The sequence below is a fragment of the Triplophysa rosa genome, linkage group LG12 (assembly GCF_024868665.1).
Source record: "Triplophysa rosa linkage group LG12, Trosa_1v2, whole genome shotgun sequence".
NCBI lineage: Eukaryota > Metazoa > Chordata > Actinopteri > Cypriniformes > Nemacheilidae > Triplophysa > Triplophysa rosa.
In genome coordinates this window covers 5,867,624-5,885,050 of record NC_079901.1, presented here as the reverse complement: position 1 = coordinate 5,885,050, position 17,427 = coordinate 5,867,624, and the positions used below count along the sequence as shown (strand labels likewise).

Genomic DNA, 17,427 nt, shown 5'->3' with positions numbered 1-17,427 from the left:
GAGCTTCGAGAGATAATCAGTTCCATCTGTTTCTCTTCCCTCTTTAAATATTCCATCATCATATGCACAACTGCATTTGGCTGCCCGTGTGCAATAACCTGTGATCCCACCATTTATTGCATGACCTCGGTCAAGAGACGATTTCAAAACTGGAGTGTAATGAATTGGCCTTTGATTTTCACTTAGGCCACGTTGACACCATAGTTGAATATGACTCAAAATGTACTTATGAGACCCAAATGTATGTATGTTTTTCCCTCACTCCTTTTGTGAACAGCAATATCACGTTTAATCTAAGATGTTTACAATGGGGAATAAATTGGAATTTAATCATATAATGTGGTTGTCCACCTAATCTAACATACTGTATATAAAAGAATTAAGTCAATTGAACTAGACTCATATCCCCTAAAACCTAAACCACAGATATAATAAAAACCACATTTTAAAAGTAATTCTTTTCAGATTGTATAATCTGAAACTACCGCATGCTGCACAAACAAACTTCTACATTAATAAACTCCAGACCCAATCCAACCGCTGGAGCTCCATTTTAAGACTTCCTACAAGACTGTGTTTTTAGTTTCTGTGATACGTCTGGACGCTGCATGTGTCTGTGAGGTTATCTATAACTCTATTCTCAAGAGGACAGTACTTAACGCAATGGAAAGACATTTGAGTGCCCATTCCCATCTCTTCTCTCCTAATTCCAGTTGATGGCATTGTCTCCATACCTCTGTTATCCTGGGTCAGCCCTTGCTCCTTTCAGACACGGTTATCTTACCCTGCCACGTGTCAGACGAGTATCTACACCACTCTCAGCGGTCACACCGTCCCTGCGGCCTTGTGATTTCCATCGTATTTTAAGAAGTGGCCACTCCGCACAGGGAATTACGCTTCCATTATGTCAGCGCTCCGACAGCGAGTCCACACGTACGAGAAAAGTGAATGCCGATGATGCAGATCTGTTGACGTTCAGTCACAGAATCTGCAGGCCACTGACGGTTTCATAAATAGTGACAGTTAAAGTGCCCCGTGTCCCATTAGCCTGAATGAGAGAGATACTACCATGGCACGGCTAACCGAACAGGATATGATGTCATGAAGCGACATCACTTTAATTCACTCGGCTGAGCTTTAATTAAGGCTTTCGTCAGTCACCCGCAATTTGTAAAGTTACTTTTTAGGCCCGTCGCCCTGCTTCTCAGTCTTGTGACTGAATCTGAGAGCTGTTTTTGAGAATAGCATTTTGTGTCTTTCGAGAAGGCTGAGGAATGTCAGATAAGATTAAAAGGCTGGAAATGTTTCTGATAGGTTGCATGCACAACACGGAGTCCTGTTACCTGATAAAATCTCATATCAGTCCTTGGGTGGCTCCGTACACGCAGACGGAGAACGTACGGCACCTGAGACCCTACACTTTCCGTCAAAGTTGCAGTTTCTCTGTCGAGTTTTAAAACAGGACGTATCGAGCAGTTAAATGAACAGGGGTTGCTGAAAGTGGACTGGATTGGGGTCTGACGTGCAAAAGCAGAGGGCGATAAAAATCGTTCGGTCTGGTATGTATTTCCTTCACAGTTGGAGGGGTGGCGGGCTCACTCTGTGCTCTTTCAGGCTAAGTGAGGCTTACTATGCCAAATCCAAATCTGATAACTACCCACAATCTAACACCATGGGTGAAAAGGTTTAAATGCCCACTGTAACCACATCAAGGGTTTCTAATCTGCCTTTTTTATAGCGATCAAATGTTTTGGCTTGAGAACTGAGTTCGGTCTGTCATAAATGTGCCGTGGAATAAAGGAGTTGTATAAGTAAGATTTTAACATTTGTTCTGCATGTTCAACAACTTTTGGTCATATTTACTTGGTACCACTGACAAAATGGACGTTGGCCTAAAAGGTATTTGAACGCTACATTAATATTACTGAGAATGTAATACAAAGATGTAAAGAAAACCTATGCACACTTCACTTATAAAGTCTAATCTGTCTTGTCTTTGTGGAAGTGTTGTACGTTGTATTGCCACTAGATGGTAACAATCATCTTTTTCCCTCACACGAATCTTCCATTGCAGAGAAGATTTAAAATAATAATGATAATACAGGTTAATGAAAGGCAACTTTAAATAACACATGTGACAGATACATTTTCAGAAATAAAGCTTCTTGTCTTTGTTTTTCTTTCATTAGGTTTGGAATGGACTTCATCTGTTCTCCTTGACTGTAATATCCTGAGGTGTTGAGTGTCAGACTGGCTATTTTAACGAATTCCATCGCACTTTAATTTTCCACTTGTTCCACTGATTTAAGACTTTATTACCTGTGCCGTGGGGGACACTTTATATCAGCATTGGCTGTTTATGATTTTACAAATAAATCTGTGGTTGAAATCTCATATGCAAGGATTTACATTATTTATACAAATTTGTAGGGAATGTGAAAAATGTGTTTAATGCCTGCTAAAACAAACCAACCCATAGTTTGCATTAGAATGCTATTTAAAAAATGACAATGAAATTTAAGTTTCCACAAGATTATAATACAGTTATGTTTTAACTGATGAACAAATAAAAATCTGAAATATTCTTCAAATGAGAACCCCTTTTAATGTATGATGTTTTTACAGTAGCCTAATGCAGTTATTTATTTGCCGTTTTGTAACCATGGTTTTATTAAGAAAAAGTAAAGTAACCATGCTTTTGGTTAGCATTACCATAGTTTTACAAATAGGCTACCAAACTGTTTACTGTGGTGAACCATTCATTTTGAGGGGAGGGGAATTTAAACATTTGTATCTGTATCTATCGTATCCCTCATCGCTTTCATCCGTTCACACTTTAGTTTCGTAAATTACGATCATGAAAACAAACAGAAGTGTTTAACTCGGTTGTAAATGGGCGGGGTTACAACTATACGCAATGTATTTGCAGTTGTAAGCAGGCGGAGACTGATCTTGGCGTCAATCGCTGTTCAGTAGTGTGTGGGCGTGATCAGAGGAGAACGTCGTGAATGCCCCGCCCCTACATTAGAGTGCATCGCGAGAGGAGGAGAGCGAAAGTTCAGTGTGCGCCAGTAGAGATGTGAAGACAGAAGTGAAAACACACAGCACGCGTCTGCACGGACTATATGCCGCTCACAAGTTTGGAGATAACCGAAGTCAAGGACAGATTTGTTGTTTGTCCTGTTAAACTTCTCCTGATGCCGTTATGTTAGCTAACGCTACGTTGACCGACGTGCAATATCACTTATTTTTACCGGGACTGTGCACGCGCGTTTTTCATGAAAGTATGTGACGGACCTGGATATTGAGTATCATTTTATACGATGTGAAGACTTTGTTTTGAAAAGGGATATTTTTTCAAACAGGTTTCATTCAGTGGGATATTCATTTTTGCGTTTTTAACTGAATGACAAAGGAAGCGTTCATTGAAACACTGCGAATGTAAGCAGTCTATATGGGACTATACATTCACCTATAAAACCTAAATTATCCTCATTTCGGACTTTATGCCAGGAAAGTGTCTTACCTCATTCAAAAAGGGTGACTGAAAATCCAGCATGGGACCTCTTAAAATTGTAATTTCTCTATGGTGTCAGCTGGTCATTGCATACAGCCTAGAAATCAGCTCTTATGATTTGGAGAGAGGGAGACCGGCTAAATGTGAGCCTATCACCATCCCCATGTGCCAAGGCATTGGGTACAACCTCACACGGATGCCCAACTTCATGGACCATGACAGTCAGAGGGAAGCTGGCATAAAACTCAACGAATTCGCCCCGCTGGTGGAGTATGGCTGTGACATGCACTTGAGATTTTTCCTCTGCTCTCTTTTTGCCCCGATGTGCACGGACCAAGTGTCCACATCCATTCCCGCTTGCCGTCCAATGTGCGAGCAGGCCCGTCAGAAGTGCTCGCCCATAATGGAGAAGTTTAATTACGCCTGGCCGGATTCTTTGGACTGCTCTAAACTGCCCACCAGAAATGACCCCAACGCCCTGTGCATGGAGGCTCCTGAGAACGATACCAAAACCGAGACCAAGAAAGGAGAAGGTATGCTGCCAGTGCAGCCCAGATCCAGGCAGCCTGGCCCTGTGAACGGGCGCTCTGGGGGCAGCGTGGGAGTTTGTGAGAACCCAGAAAAGTTCCAGTATGTGGAAAAAAGTGAGACGTGCGCTCCACGCTGCTCCTCTGCAGTGGACGTGTTCTGGTCCAGACAGGATAAGGACTTTGCATTCATTTGGATGGCGGTTTGGTCGACTTTGTGCTTTGTTTCCACAGCTTTCACAGTCCTAACCTTCCTTCTCGACCCTCACCGCTTTCAGTATCCAGAGCGGCCCATCATCTTCCTCTCCATGTGCTATAACGTTTACTCAGTCGCCTTTATCATTCGTTCCGTGGCTGGGGCGGAGAACATCGCGTGCGACCGTGAGAACGGGGAGCTGTACATCATCCAAGAGGGCTTGGAGAGTACAGGTTGTACCATAGTCTTCCTCATACTCTACTATTTTGGCATGGCAAGCTCCATCTGGTGGGTTATCCTCACTATCACCTGGTTTCTGGCCGCGGGTAAGAAATGGGGTCACGAGGCTATCGAATCGCACAGCAGTTACTTCCACATGGCCGCGTGGGGCATACCCGCCCTGAAGACCATAGTCATCCTCACTATGCGAAAAGTTGCAGGCGATGAGCTCACCGGACTCTGCTACGTGGGCAGTATGGACGTGGGGGCGCTAACCGGCTTTGTCCTCGTACCTCTGTCCTGCTACCTCGTCATCGGAACGTCTTTCATCTTGACCGGCTTCGTGGCGCTCTTTCACATCAGAAAAGTGATGAAAACCGAAGGCACCAATACGGAGAAGTTAGAAAAGCTGATGGTGAAAATCGGCATCTACTCCATCCTCTACACGGTCCCTGCCACGTGTGTCATCATATGCTACTTCTACGAGCGACTCAACATGGACTACTGGAAATTCAGAGGATTGCAGAGCAAGTGCACCACATTCCCAGACCGTAGGAATGAGGACTGCTCCCTGGAGTCTTCGGTGCCCACGGTGGCCGTGTTCATGCTGAAGATCTTCATGTCGCTGGTGGTGGGAATCACCAGCGGCGTGTGGGTCTGGAGCTCTAAGACGTTGCAGACTTGGCAGGGACTGTGCAGCAGGAAGTTGACAGACAGGACTTGCAGGAAACACTGCGGTGGGAGTTGCAGCACCAGTCACTGTCACTACAAAGCACCTGCCGTCATACTGCACATGTCTAAAACTGATCCCTTCTCAGACAGTCCTACGCATGTATGAGCACAGCCTGGAATAAACACACAGACCGTGGACTGATCTGTTTTGTACTACATAGAGACAGAACGCAGGCATTTCTCTGTGTATTGGACTTCACGAAAGGCCCATTTGAGTGCCGTGAAGCGACGGAAAATAAACTGAAAACCTGCAGCTTCTTACTAAACAACGGACTTTTTATTTTATTTAATATGAGAATTATTTCATTGTAAAAAAGGAAACAATCAGAAGTATTCACATCCTTAACAGTTATAGATCATCTGCAAAGCCAATCACTCTTGCATGGAGAAATTCACACGTTTCTTTGTGCATAATTGTTACATTTTCATGACTATTTATTGTATATATATTTAATTTTCTTGAGTCTTTGTTTCTTACGAGATGGTTAAAAAGTGCCTTTTGGAGAAGAAAATAAATGTGATATATTTTGAACAGTTGTCTGGAGGTCATCCTTCACAGTAGTTGATAAAAAAGAGTAAATTGCTCATTTAAGTTCTCAGTCCACCTACAACCCTTGGTGTTAGTAGAAAAGATGCTATTTTGTTGTGCCACATGAAGTAACACTATTATTGGAATTGAATGCCAGCACTTGTTGACGGCTTTAGGTTTTATTCAGAGAAGTTAAAAAGAAACGCCTTGGTGAGACTTTTCGCATGCACTGGAACAAGATGCGTCAAAGCAATGCAAATATTTTGATGAAGAAAGCCACGTTTGCATCTGAAAGCTTGCCCCGGTTCAAATGCAAATCGATCCTCGAGGGACTCTTTCAGAAGCCCTCAATAGACCGGGCTACCCCCGAATAACACTTTATGGGGCTACGCTGATGTGGCTTTGTACGGCCCTGACAGAAATAAATCTCTGTTGTCCGTTTCTAGGGACTATTTGGGCAACGCTGTGATTAATCTTGGATCATGGGGATTAAGCTTGTCAGGCGTTTTTTTTCAGGTTTAGAAACATTGTTTATAATGCATCATGTTCTCAACCGTGTTCACGTCTTTTATTTCAGGCATCTACTCTGCTTTCTCTTTAATTCACCCCAGCATGACAGACGCGCGCTTTAGGCGCGATCTCCTTTGCCAGAACAGAAGTCCCTGGTGATTTTCTCCCCTTCATCCTCAAAGGGAATTGTTGAGCAGAGTGACAGACAGAAGGCTGGATTTCTCTGTGCGAACGTTCATATCATCACCTTTAAACGTAAAGGTTGTTCTGGAATTATATTTTATTAACGAGGCACACTGCACGCACACACCCAGATTCTCCTATTGTTGCGTGTCTCTTCTCTCTTACCCCTGCGCTCCTTTGATGTCAGCCACTCATGCAAATAAAGGCACTTTCCTCCGACGCTTGATCCGGAGCATGTAGGGCTCCAATAGCTGCTTGAATGTGTTTTCTTCACCCAACCCCCCCTGCTGTTTGTAACTTGCAGTTCTAGGTTTGATGATTCATTCATATGCCATTGCATGTCTGTTTCTGCTCATTTTCTTACTGGAGCATTAGTCATTTATTGGCTTCAAAAAGTCTCATTAGCAAATCAACACATATGCCAAACCAACAGGCGTGTGTTTGTGCATTACATGCATACATATTTAATATGTATGTGGCGCAGCCCTCAAACAGATGGGCCATTTTGGTCAACTAGCCATTAGTCTGATATTGGTTTCCATTCCAGTTATAACAATATATGTATATATATTACTATAAGAATTCCCAGCGCTGTTTGCATATGTTCACCAATTTATATAGTACATTATAGCCTCATTATTTAAACAATACTTTATCCAAACATATGGATTTAAATGAATTCATTTGAATGAACTGGCCAGTTTGTTCGGTTCATGTAAATTAATAAATTATATTAATATTTATATTAAAAATAAAGTTTATTATAAAAAAATAAAATATTCATTTTAGTCCTTTCATAGACGTCCCTCTGAGGCATTTGGCCTATTTTTATGCTGCAGTTTGTCAGTGTTTTCAACAGACTAGACAGTAAACACTCACCTAAATAACAGAGGCAACCCATTTACTAACACTTTACTTGACCCTAATAAAGTTTCTGTTTGCTTTCAACCAAAGTTTCCCAATCGCACACTAATAAAGTCCATGGTCCATTCAGAGTGTCATGCATTCCCATCCAAAAGTGCCTCAGTGTTTCCATCTACATGAGCTTTTCACATCCAAACAGCATTACAAAATACCTGCCTGGAAAAAAAGCATTTTCCTTTTGCATTCTGTAACATGACTTTCGTCACCATCGTTTATGCGAGTCACATAGTTTTGTTGTTAATATACTGACAGCTGCATGTGTCATTTACACAGGTAGTGAAGTACCTCCTCTGAGAAAGCTTTGGCACTACACATATCCTTTCAGCAGTCACTAGCGATTTATGACAGCGTGTTTTGGTATTTTTCAGCTCAGGTTTCCTCTCTGGAGGCGTGCTTTACCTCGATCACAGTGTCAGTAAACTGCATCTGGTGTGTGTGTGTGTGTGTGTGCGTGCGTGCGTGCGTGCGTGCGTGCGTGCGTGCGTGCGTGTGTGTGTGCATGTGCGTCCAGGGGCCTCAGTTGAAGTGACTCAGGGCCAGAGGCTTATGTATGAAGGCACCTGTCCAACCACAAACGTGAGTACAACGCTGGAGCAGCACATGCATTGTAATATACACACATTTCATTCACTTCTCACGCACGCTCTATACAAACAAACAAGTCCCAAATAAGATTTTTAATGGAGGCAAAACCTGCTCAACAAACAAAGGTTCATTTACTTTCTACACTGCAAAAAATGACATTCTTACTGAGCATTTTTGTAACGTTTTAAAGTACAAATATTTAAATCAAGATACATTTTTTTGACCAGAAAAGTGACATAAGATGAATTAGGAAAATGTATAACGAGCAAAAAAATACAGGGTGAGAAAAATAAACTTAAGAAAAAAGTACAACTAAATTCACATTTAGTTTTCTTACCCCATTGGCAGATTATATTTTTGTTTGTTTTAAGCATCTTTTCTTTTACAAAACAAGACTAAATATCTAAAGTCACTTTTCTTGTCAAGGTGTTGATTTAAGAAGTTTTGGGTAATGGGAATGTTATTTTTAGTGGATAACAAGTGTAGATTTTTTAGGTTTTTTTTTAGAATCTTCACATTTTGCTCATTCGGTCATTATATTAGTTTATATGACTTGTGCTTTCTTAAGCCAAATACGTTTTTTTAAGACATGTTTACTATTTGAGCACCAAACTTATATTTTTCAAACCTATTTTTACTTATTTTATGTGCCTTTGTAGTTTTCTTTGTTAGAAATGTCACCTGTTTTATATGTTAGGCTACATAAGGCAAAACGATCTCAAACAGCTTTAACTTAAAGTGATAGTTCACCCAAAAATGGAAATTCTGTCATCATTTATTCACCCTCTTATCATTTCAAACCTGTATGCCTTTCTTTTTTACGTAGAATACAAAAGAAGATATTTTGACAAATGTTGTGAAAGCGACGGTACCCATTGACTTTCTGTGTCCATACAATAGAAGTGAACGGGTACTGTCGCTATTTGGTTACCAACATTCTTCAAAATATCTTCTTCTGTACTCTGCAGAAGAAAGAAAGTCATACAGGTTTGACATGACAAGAGGGTGAGTAAATGATGACAGACTTTTCATTTTTGGGCAAACTGTCCCTTTAATTCTCCAGATACTTTCTAGGGTCACCGTATGTGGTGGGATGAGGTCGGTAAGCTCCTTCTTCCCATCCGTCCAGCCGAGTGTGAGACCCCCTGTCCAGTCATGCGTTTGATTAAAAGAGGATCTTTATGAGATGTTTACCCCACCTCCACCCGAACCCCAGCCATGCTTATCAGTCCACAACCATCCACCCACCCCTCAGGAAAGAAGAAAGAGAGCGAGGGAGAGCAAAGAGAATAAAAGAAGCCCTCATTACGCTCACCCACCCCCTCCCCCCTCCCCCCTCCCCTGCCCTCCAGAGAACTATCCCTTTTCTGCACTGTTTTGATGTGTAAATGAGCACATTGAAAACCTGCAGGCCTAAAAGACAAGCTTTCCATGAAAATGTGCCAGTCGCTTCGCAGTGGGGTTCACATGTAGATCCACTCGCTCAGCGCTGATGCTCGTGTTTTACTCACACATAAACACAAACACAAATTTCTACACTTGAGGGTTAATTTTTAACAATGTGGTAAAATGTGAATCACGTGTTATGGAATAAAGATCTACTCATGGCCTTGAGATTGGATTTTGATATAATTTCACATGATGTGGAGTCTTGACATTGTGAGAGATGGTAATGACACATGACGGTGGTAAAAAATTTCACTTCTTGCAGTAAAAAGTTGGAAAAGCCGCAAAGTCACTCGAAAGCCTTTTCAGAGATGTGCGGCTGTCGCTTCACATTTCCATTAAATCAAATTCACTTTAAACCTATGTATACTACAGTATAGGTATATTTTCTATATGGAAAAGTTGATGCATACATAAAGGCCAATTCTTTTTTTCTGATTATTTCTGATTATTTATAATTCATACTCAAAATTTATACATTTATTTATTAAAATGTTATACCTGTACATTTTAAACTTTTAAACGTTACTTTTATTTAAGTGTTTAATGTTATTATAATCAAAATTTTAACCTAGAGTTTTTATTAATTTTATTAATATTTATTTATTTATATAACAGAACAGTTCCTTGGTAAAAAAAGTTACCCGTGTAAAAGCATTACACATAAAATTTAAAACAATTCAGTTAAAAATAATGCCAAAATAAAAGATGTATTTTCAGCTGTTTTCTAAGTATATGCCCAAATGGACCTGGTCAAGTATCCGTTTTTTAGCTTTACAGAAAAAAACTGAATTGAACAGGCTTTAGTTTTGTTCAAATCATTTCACTGCGGAATTCAACTTGGAACTGAACAGGTTACAGAAACACACACACATCAGTAATGAAAATCCGCTGAGTGTGTTATATTGCATTGTTTTTGTGTCATAGCCAATGCGTCACACACACACGAATTCAGATTTTACAATGTACCCCCAAACAAAACATAACCTATTGACTGAGTTCATGTCCGGAGCTGCCAAGGGTGAAACAGCCCAAGATCTGTTGAAAAACTGTGGTCTCCTCATGACAGGAAAATATGTGTGAAATATCCCCGAAATATTGTTTAAACAAACATTGAAATTCTCTGAATAACATGAAATCTACCCAGATTCCAAAATACTGAAACAGCGCAAACTCTTTGTCAGAGTTTATGTTAATGAAACACCCCAAAAATGTTTTTAAAAAGAACCACAGGAAAAAAAATTGGATTTTACACGCCATATCACGTCTACCTCATTGGTTATAACCACAGCGCTCTCTTCTTATGCTAGTTTAACTCTCCTGTTTTGAAGTCGAATACAAAGTTCTGAACTCTTTGAATCCAACAGAAACGTCTTTATTAAGCCACTGCAAACCCACTAAACCTGGCCTTGATTTCACTATTGGAGGCAGCAGAAGTACATATGGTTTCCACCCCACATTCTTTTCAGAACAGATGTACCCCAAAATTCACAAAAATACTCGTCATAGGTACGCAAATGGAAAAGCTTCTTGTTTTTATTCGTCCCGGTTCTAAATTGCATCGAAATTGAACACGTTTCATTCTCAGCGTTGCCACAAGGGGTGCTTTAGTGGGTATTAGTGTACGTTTTCAGTTAGCTACAGTCATGCAATTGTTTGAGGATGATCACTACTAAACTCTCAACATCAGCTTTAAGGAGAAACTGAGTTTTCATGTTAATGGACTGTTAACAACGATACTTTTAGTAAATTCATGACTGCATTAAAGCTGCAATCTGCTATGTTTGCCTCTCTATCGCCATCTCTGTTTAAAACAAAAACTGCAAGTTAAATTACTTGCTTTTACATTTCATGTGAATTCTTGCAAAGTTGTGTATCATAAAACTGAAATTGTTAAATGCTGATAATAAACTCATTTTTAATGTGCTCAATACCTTTTGTTTATTTTTCAACAAAAACTTTACGAATTGCGTCTGTAACACACAAACACATTAAATCATGTGCGCCAGCGTTTATTTATTTCCATTGCATGTGTCTCTACCAGTACCACGATTTTTTATGTTTTTCTGTCATTCCGCTGAAGTGACGAAAGAAAAACATGATAAAAAGAAACTTTACAAAGTAATGCAAAACACAGTGAATCAGAGACTTTCGTCTTTCGTCTCCTAATTCTCTGTGAAGAAGCGTATTAAAAGAAACGTAAAGCTTGGCACAAATTTGCAGTCTGTTTCATCATGTCGATCAGAAGCTGCAGTAAATAGCGTAAGAGATGCTAGGGGTTGTCAAGAGATGTGCAACAAACTCGAGTACCATCTTTACCTCAATCCCTAAGAAGAACGCTTTTTCTATTTTAGTATCTAACAAGGGGCGCATTTTAAAATCAGCATGAGATATTGTTTGTCGACTCTTCTGCGTTTTACACGTTGCCCTCAGGAGTACAGAGCCGGCACTGACTGTGTTCGACTGATGCGAGGTGACTGTTTTCCTCCTTCGCTCTTCAAAGTGACGTGAGCGTGCAGTGACGGCAGCCGTTTGTCGGGGTGACAAAGTGACGGGCGCTCGGTGACACCTTCCATCATAGGTTGTCGTGAAGCGTGATCACAGGCGTTGTGTTATCTAGGTCAGGCGCTTTAGACACAGAGGGCTCTGCCATTTTGATTCCAGTTGCTAGGCAGCACCCCGCTCTAATCTCCAGTACCAAAGTCTCTCCAGAGAGATCAACAAAGAAAGAAGAAGCGGAGGGAAAAAACAACAACAAAGAGCCTGTAAACGGTGCGATGTCATCCTCTGAGGCACGGATTGGGGGTCAAGGTTGTGGAGGTGCAAAGAAAAGTTAACCACTCTCTTCCTAGAATGCACCCTTGGACCTCTCTGATATGCTATATCTTTAGTTCTCTTTAACGCAAAGCTCCTCATCATGACTCATAATTAAAATTGTGACACTAATGCAAACTCTTGAACCTCTCGTCCAAAACCCTTTGAGCTCTCCAGTTTCTTGGTTTAAGACTTGACAAGCTGGTCTTTAGCTTGTCTTGCTGGTCTCCCAGGCTGGCCATAAGATGTTTAGCTGGTTAACTTGGTCAGCCCGCTGACCTCCCAACCATTTTATTCAAAGTTTGAGTTTTCAATGAAATGTTAGTATATTTTTAATCTGTATCTTGGGATCATGTTTATCACTGAGCTTGTTGCAATGAACTCTGGGATTGCCTTATCCCCATAAGATTCATATGATGGCCCTAAAACACTGTTCTTTTTTTGTCTCAAGAGATGGTTCTTTAAAGAACCTTTGACTGAATGGTTCTTTGTGGAACCAAAAATGGTTCTTCTACGGCAGGGGTGTCCAAAGTCAGTCCTGGAGGGCCGGTGTCCTGCAAAGTTTAGCTTCAACCCAAATCAAACACACCTGAACAGCTAATCAAGGTCTCACAAAGCAGACTAGAAGCTTCCAAACAGGTGTGTTGAGCCAAGTTGGAGCTAAACTCTGCAGGACAGTGGCCCTGAAGGACCGACATTGGACAACCCTGTTCTACGGCATCGCTGTGAAGAACCTTTTAAGCGACTTTATTATTAAGAGTGTCCCTATAAATTCACTTCAGTATAGTAGCAATACAATCAAAAAAGGACCAGGACCAGGGTTGGGAACCACTGGCTTAGATGACGTGCACATTTTTTACACACAAGGTTCTGATGGTGACAACAAACTTACGTCACACGCATACTATAGCAGATGTAAAACCAGTGTTTACTTCTTGGGCCTCAGATTTAACAGACTCTCGTGTTAAATAGACCCACAAGCTTGTGACTGCAGCATGAGGGTGGGATGCTCAACCTTCAGGGGCTTCTTCAAGGAGAAAACTATCTAAACCTCTTCTCCTCACTTCATCTCAATCTCTCTCTTTCTCTCTGCGTATCTCTCTATCTTCTTTCCTCTGTCTCCAGAGCTCGCTCAAATATTCTTTATATATACATGTGAGAGAAAAGTGAGGTCGAGAGAGATTGAGTGCAACACGCTTGATGATGTACTTTAATCTTTTTTTCTGTTTCATGAAAATGTAGTTCAAAGCAGGCTATTTTAAAACCATGAAACGCACATCAGTTAAAACTGGATTCAAAAGGAGCCGAATTCACTTCAGACGAACACAACTGCACCATTGTCTCTCTGTTCTCAATACAGAGACATCATAAGACAAAGCAACTATACTGTAATATAATGTACTGTACTAAATGCCTCAAGGTTAATCTGTGGTTGGGCACAAAAACAGAGTAAGTCTCTTTGTAAAGTACCTAAGTGACCATTGCATTACACACACATCTGCTATCCATTTCATCTTGTTACTGTCGAAGAGAAACATTTGAGATATTAAATAAATCTCATTTGTGTGACTGGTCAGTGTCGGTTTGACTCATGCAGAATGGAGTGTGAGTCAAGTCATCTCAGCATGCTTTCACTGCAGAAAACTTCTTCAAACAGACTGATCTCCAGTCCTCCTCACATTTCATCTCAACTTCTCCCTTTTAAAGCATGCACACTTTTAATCGAACTATTCATCAAGGTCAGCATTGTCAAGAACAAATGTTATATGCACGTTTTGCAATTTTTTGCCATTTTAAAAATGTAAAACATCTCAATGGAGTTTTGAAATGTGCAAGGATGTTCTGCATTCTGAAAAGTCTTAGTGGAAATATTATACATATGCCTGGTTGATAATATATTTTTTTGAGGATCTATTGACAGATATGCAATATAATATACATAACTATGTGTTCAGAGGTGTATAAAGAACGAACATAATGAAGCGTTATGTTTTTATTACTTTAGAATGAACTATTTCTATCTACATACACCGCGGGTCCCCTTACATGGAAGTCGCCAAGTTGTTTCTACAGTAGCCCTAGACGGACAAACTGCTCTACAGAGCGCATTTCGTAAATACGTTATCTCTTTCAGGAAAGAAACGAAAACATGACGACATCTTAGCCCTGTGTCAGCCACCGTAGTGCTTTGAAAGTAAAAAGTGAAAAATTTATAAAAACAAAAATGTAACTGTTCCAAATAAAACTGTCACTCGGTAAGGACTTTCTGGGACCTTGTGTTGGTCTTAAGTTACACATGTAACAGGTTTGAATTACAAATTGGGTAAAAATGAAATTACAATATTATTGAATTTTTTAGTTAATGCTAAAGAATGAAATTAAAGGGATACTCCACCCAAAAATGAAAATTCAGTCATGAATTACTCACCCTTATGTTATTTCAAACCTCTGTGAATTGCTTTGTTCTTAAACACAAAGAAAGATATTAAGAAGAATGTTAGCAACTGAGATTTCTCGGGTAGTCACAAAATTGTAATCAAAATTGCCCCAGAATTGTTTGTTTTCATAAATTCTTCAAAATATCTTCTTTTGTGTTTAACATAACAAAAAAATATACAATATTTTTTCTATTACGGGAGTCAATGATGTCCCAGAAATGTCAGTTGCTAACATTCATCCAAATAACTGTTTTTTTGTGTTCAACAGAACAAAGAAATGTAAACAGGTTTGGAACAACTTGAGGAGGCGTAATTTATGACATTAATTAAATTTTGCGGTGAACTGTCACTTTAAATCACAATTTCAAAGAATGTTACATTATTTGTAGGGGGAAACCATGCTAAATAAACTAAATCTTACATATCTGCTAATTAAATTTGAAGCTTAAGAAACATATTCAAACCTAAGACCAATGACCTTTTATGGCATTTGCTGTGTTTAATTTAGATGATAGTTTAGCTCATACTTCTTACAAAAAATAAATATTTTCCCCTAACACTTTAAAAAAGCAATCGGTAAACAGTAATCTTATTTCTGTAAAGTGCCATTATGGTATTCGTGAATTTCAGCAATATGGTGCTGAGATCAACATCTTGTATGATACGCTGCAGTGTGTGTTAACATCACAGGACTTTCATGTCCCTTTCACCCATTCATTCGCTCTCCCGTTTCTTTCGGCCTCTTGTTGTGGGGAACCGTGTAAGGGTGTAGATAATGCTTTTAGAGAACTTTATAATGAAGTTAACCCTCTCTTTTCCTCCTCATTCTAAGCATCACCCATTATTCCCTCAAAGCTCTTGAAGAGAAGAGAGGGGGGTCAGAGGTCAGGGGGTGTGTGTATGGTGAGAAAGGGTGTGTATGAGGCTTTGTAATTAAGCAAAGCTTCTAGAGGAACATTTGAGGTTTATATTCAGACCTCAGAACAATATCGAAATCCAAACCCACTTTGGAGTCTACGGTTGATGTTACTTTGAGCAATTAAACACTTTATTGTCACTACATAATATACACAACTATAAAGGTGGGTGAAAATCTTTCGTACATGCATGATGACAGTAACACACAATATATTCAATGTTTGTAATGCATAATATACAGTATGTACTACACAAACTGAGCACATATTAGGCACAAAAATACACTTCTTTTGAAAAATTCTTAACACTTCATGAGCCTTAAAATGCTAAACATAGAAATAAAAGTGTCTTTGGTGTCCTCCTCTATGCACCCCGCTGCCCAACAATATGATGCATGAATTCTGTGAACATCACCCCCGCTTCCCTGCAGTGCAGTAAGGGATGTAAAGGGAAGCTTTCATTTGAAACACAACCCGTACAGACCTCTGTGCACAGTGACCTGTAAAATGTGCTGTGTTCTCTTCAATATGATTCTATAGGGTGGATGTTGATGTCTTTACACCCCCTTTCCAGAGAAAAGACCCCTTTCTATGGCAATAGACTGAAATACGGTTCTATTCATCTGGAAAGTTTACATTTTAATCTTCTTTCTTTGTGCACTCATCATCATCTTTATCTGGACACAGGTTTGGATGATGTTCATGTAATCCCACCAATCAGAGTTTATTTCGGTCATTCCCACAATTTATCATTCATCCTTAAACCCGACTCCATCTTTTCTTTCCTTAAGGCAGTGGAACGTCTTGGTTACGGATGTAACCTCAGTTCCCTGATGAAGGGAACGAGACGTTGTGTCGAACCGACAGACTGGGGATTGTCTTGAGAACCTATCATCTTCTGAGTATTTAGAAAAGGCCAATGAAAATTGGCGAATGAAATTTGCATGTCGGACTCCTCCCCGGATGTCCGGGTATAAGAGGGAAGCCGGCGTGCTCATTCTTTCGCTTTTGGTCTGAGGAGCCTTAAGCATCCTCCCCCGACCGCTGGGGTGGGCGGCCAATGTTGTGGCATGAGGGACACAACGTCTCGTTCCCTCCATCAGGGAACTGAGGTTACATCCGTAACCAAGACGTTCCCTTTCTGTCGGTCTCTCGACGTTGTGTCGAACCGACAGATTGGAGTTCCCATGGAAGACTCCACAACACTGAGCCGCGTCACAATCTCTAGCGGAGCGACGTTGACTGGTCTGGGCGAGTCAGACGTGGGTGCTAGCGTGAAATTATGACCATCCAGTGGAGAGGAAGGGGGACCCAGAGCTTTTCCACAAAGTTGGGAAGCCCCTGCCACCGGCCGTCATGGGCGGAGACCTAGTTCTCTAAACAGCGAGAAGCCGCCTGGCTCCGTAAGGGCCACTGGGTAACCATTATTCCCCCCGGGGGAAAAACGCTGCAGAGACCACTACCTACCGAAGGGAGGAACTAGTGGAGACACCACATGGTCTCACCATCAGGGGAGAACTCGTGGGAAAATGTGTGGACTACAGTTAACCGCAAGGTGGGAGTCCACCTAGGGAGGTCATGGGTTGCTGAGGTGGGAACCATTCATGAGGATACATCAGACGGGACAGCCCACGGAGGGGGGGTTACCACGTCTGGAGCACTAGGTCCGGTTAGAGCTATGTGGTATATAACTCAACTGTTCCCCAGCCTAAGGGGGCAGGGCTGCTCTGCCCAGCCTGCCCCCTGGAAGGGTGCTTAGTGATGGATGGAATGCCTATTCTTTACTCGAGGGGAAAGAAGTGAGGCGGAATAGCCGCTGCTCCCCCCGGAGGGGGAAGGGCTTTCGCAGGCGTACGCCCTAGCGGTTGCCGGTCCTACCTGTTGCCCTGC

General features: G+C 41.0%; 1 protein-coding gene across 1 annotated transcript; it reads left to right on the top strand.

The window, feature by feature from the left end:
- The first annotated feature begins 2,855 nt into the window (after window positions 1–2,855).
- On the top strand, window positions 2,856–5,698 carry fzd9b (frizzled class receptor 9b). The gene has a single exon (XM_057348056.1). The coding sequence runs from the start codon at window positions 3,558–3,560 to the stop codon at window positions 5,295–5,297; it is 1,740 nt and encodes a 579-aa protein (XP_057204039.1). The 5' UTR covers window positions 2,856–3,557; the 3' UTR covers window positions 5,298–5,698.
- The last annotated feature ends 11,729 nt before the right edge of the window (window positions 5,699–17,427 follow it).

What these genes read in the sequence shown, in the direction of transcription:
- fzd9b (XM_057348056.1), top strand. Translation starts at nt 3,558, where the DNA reads ATGGGACCTCTTAAAATTGTAATTTCTCTATGGTGTCAGCTGGTCATT.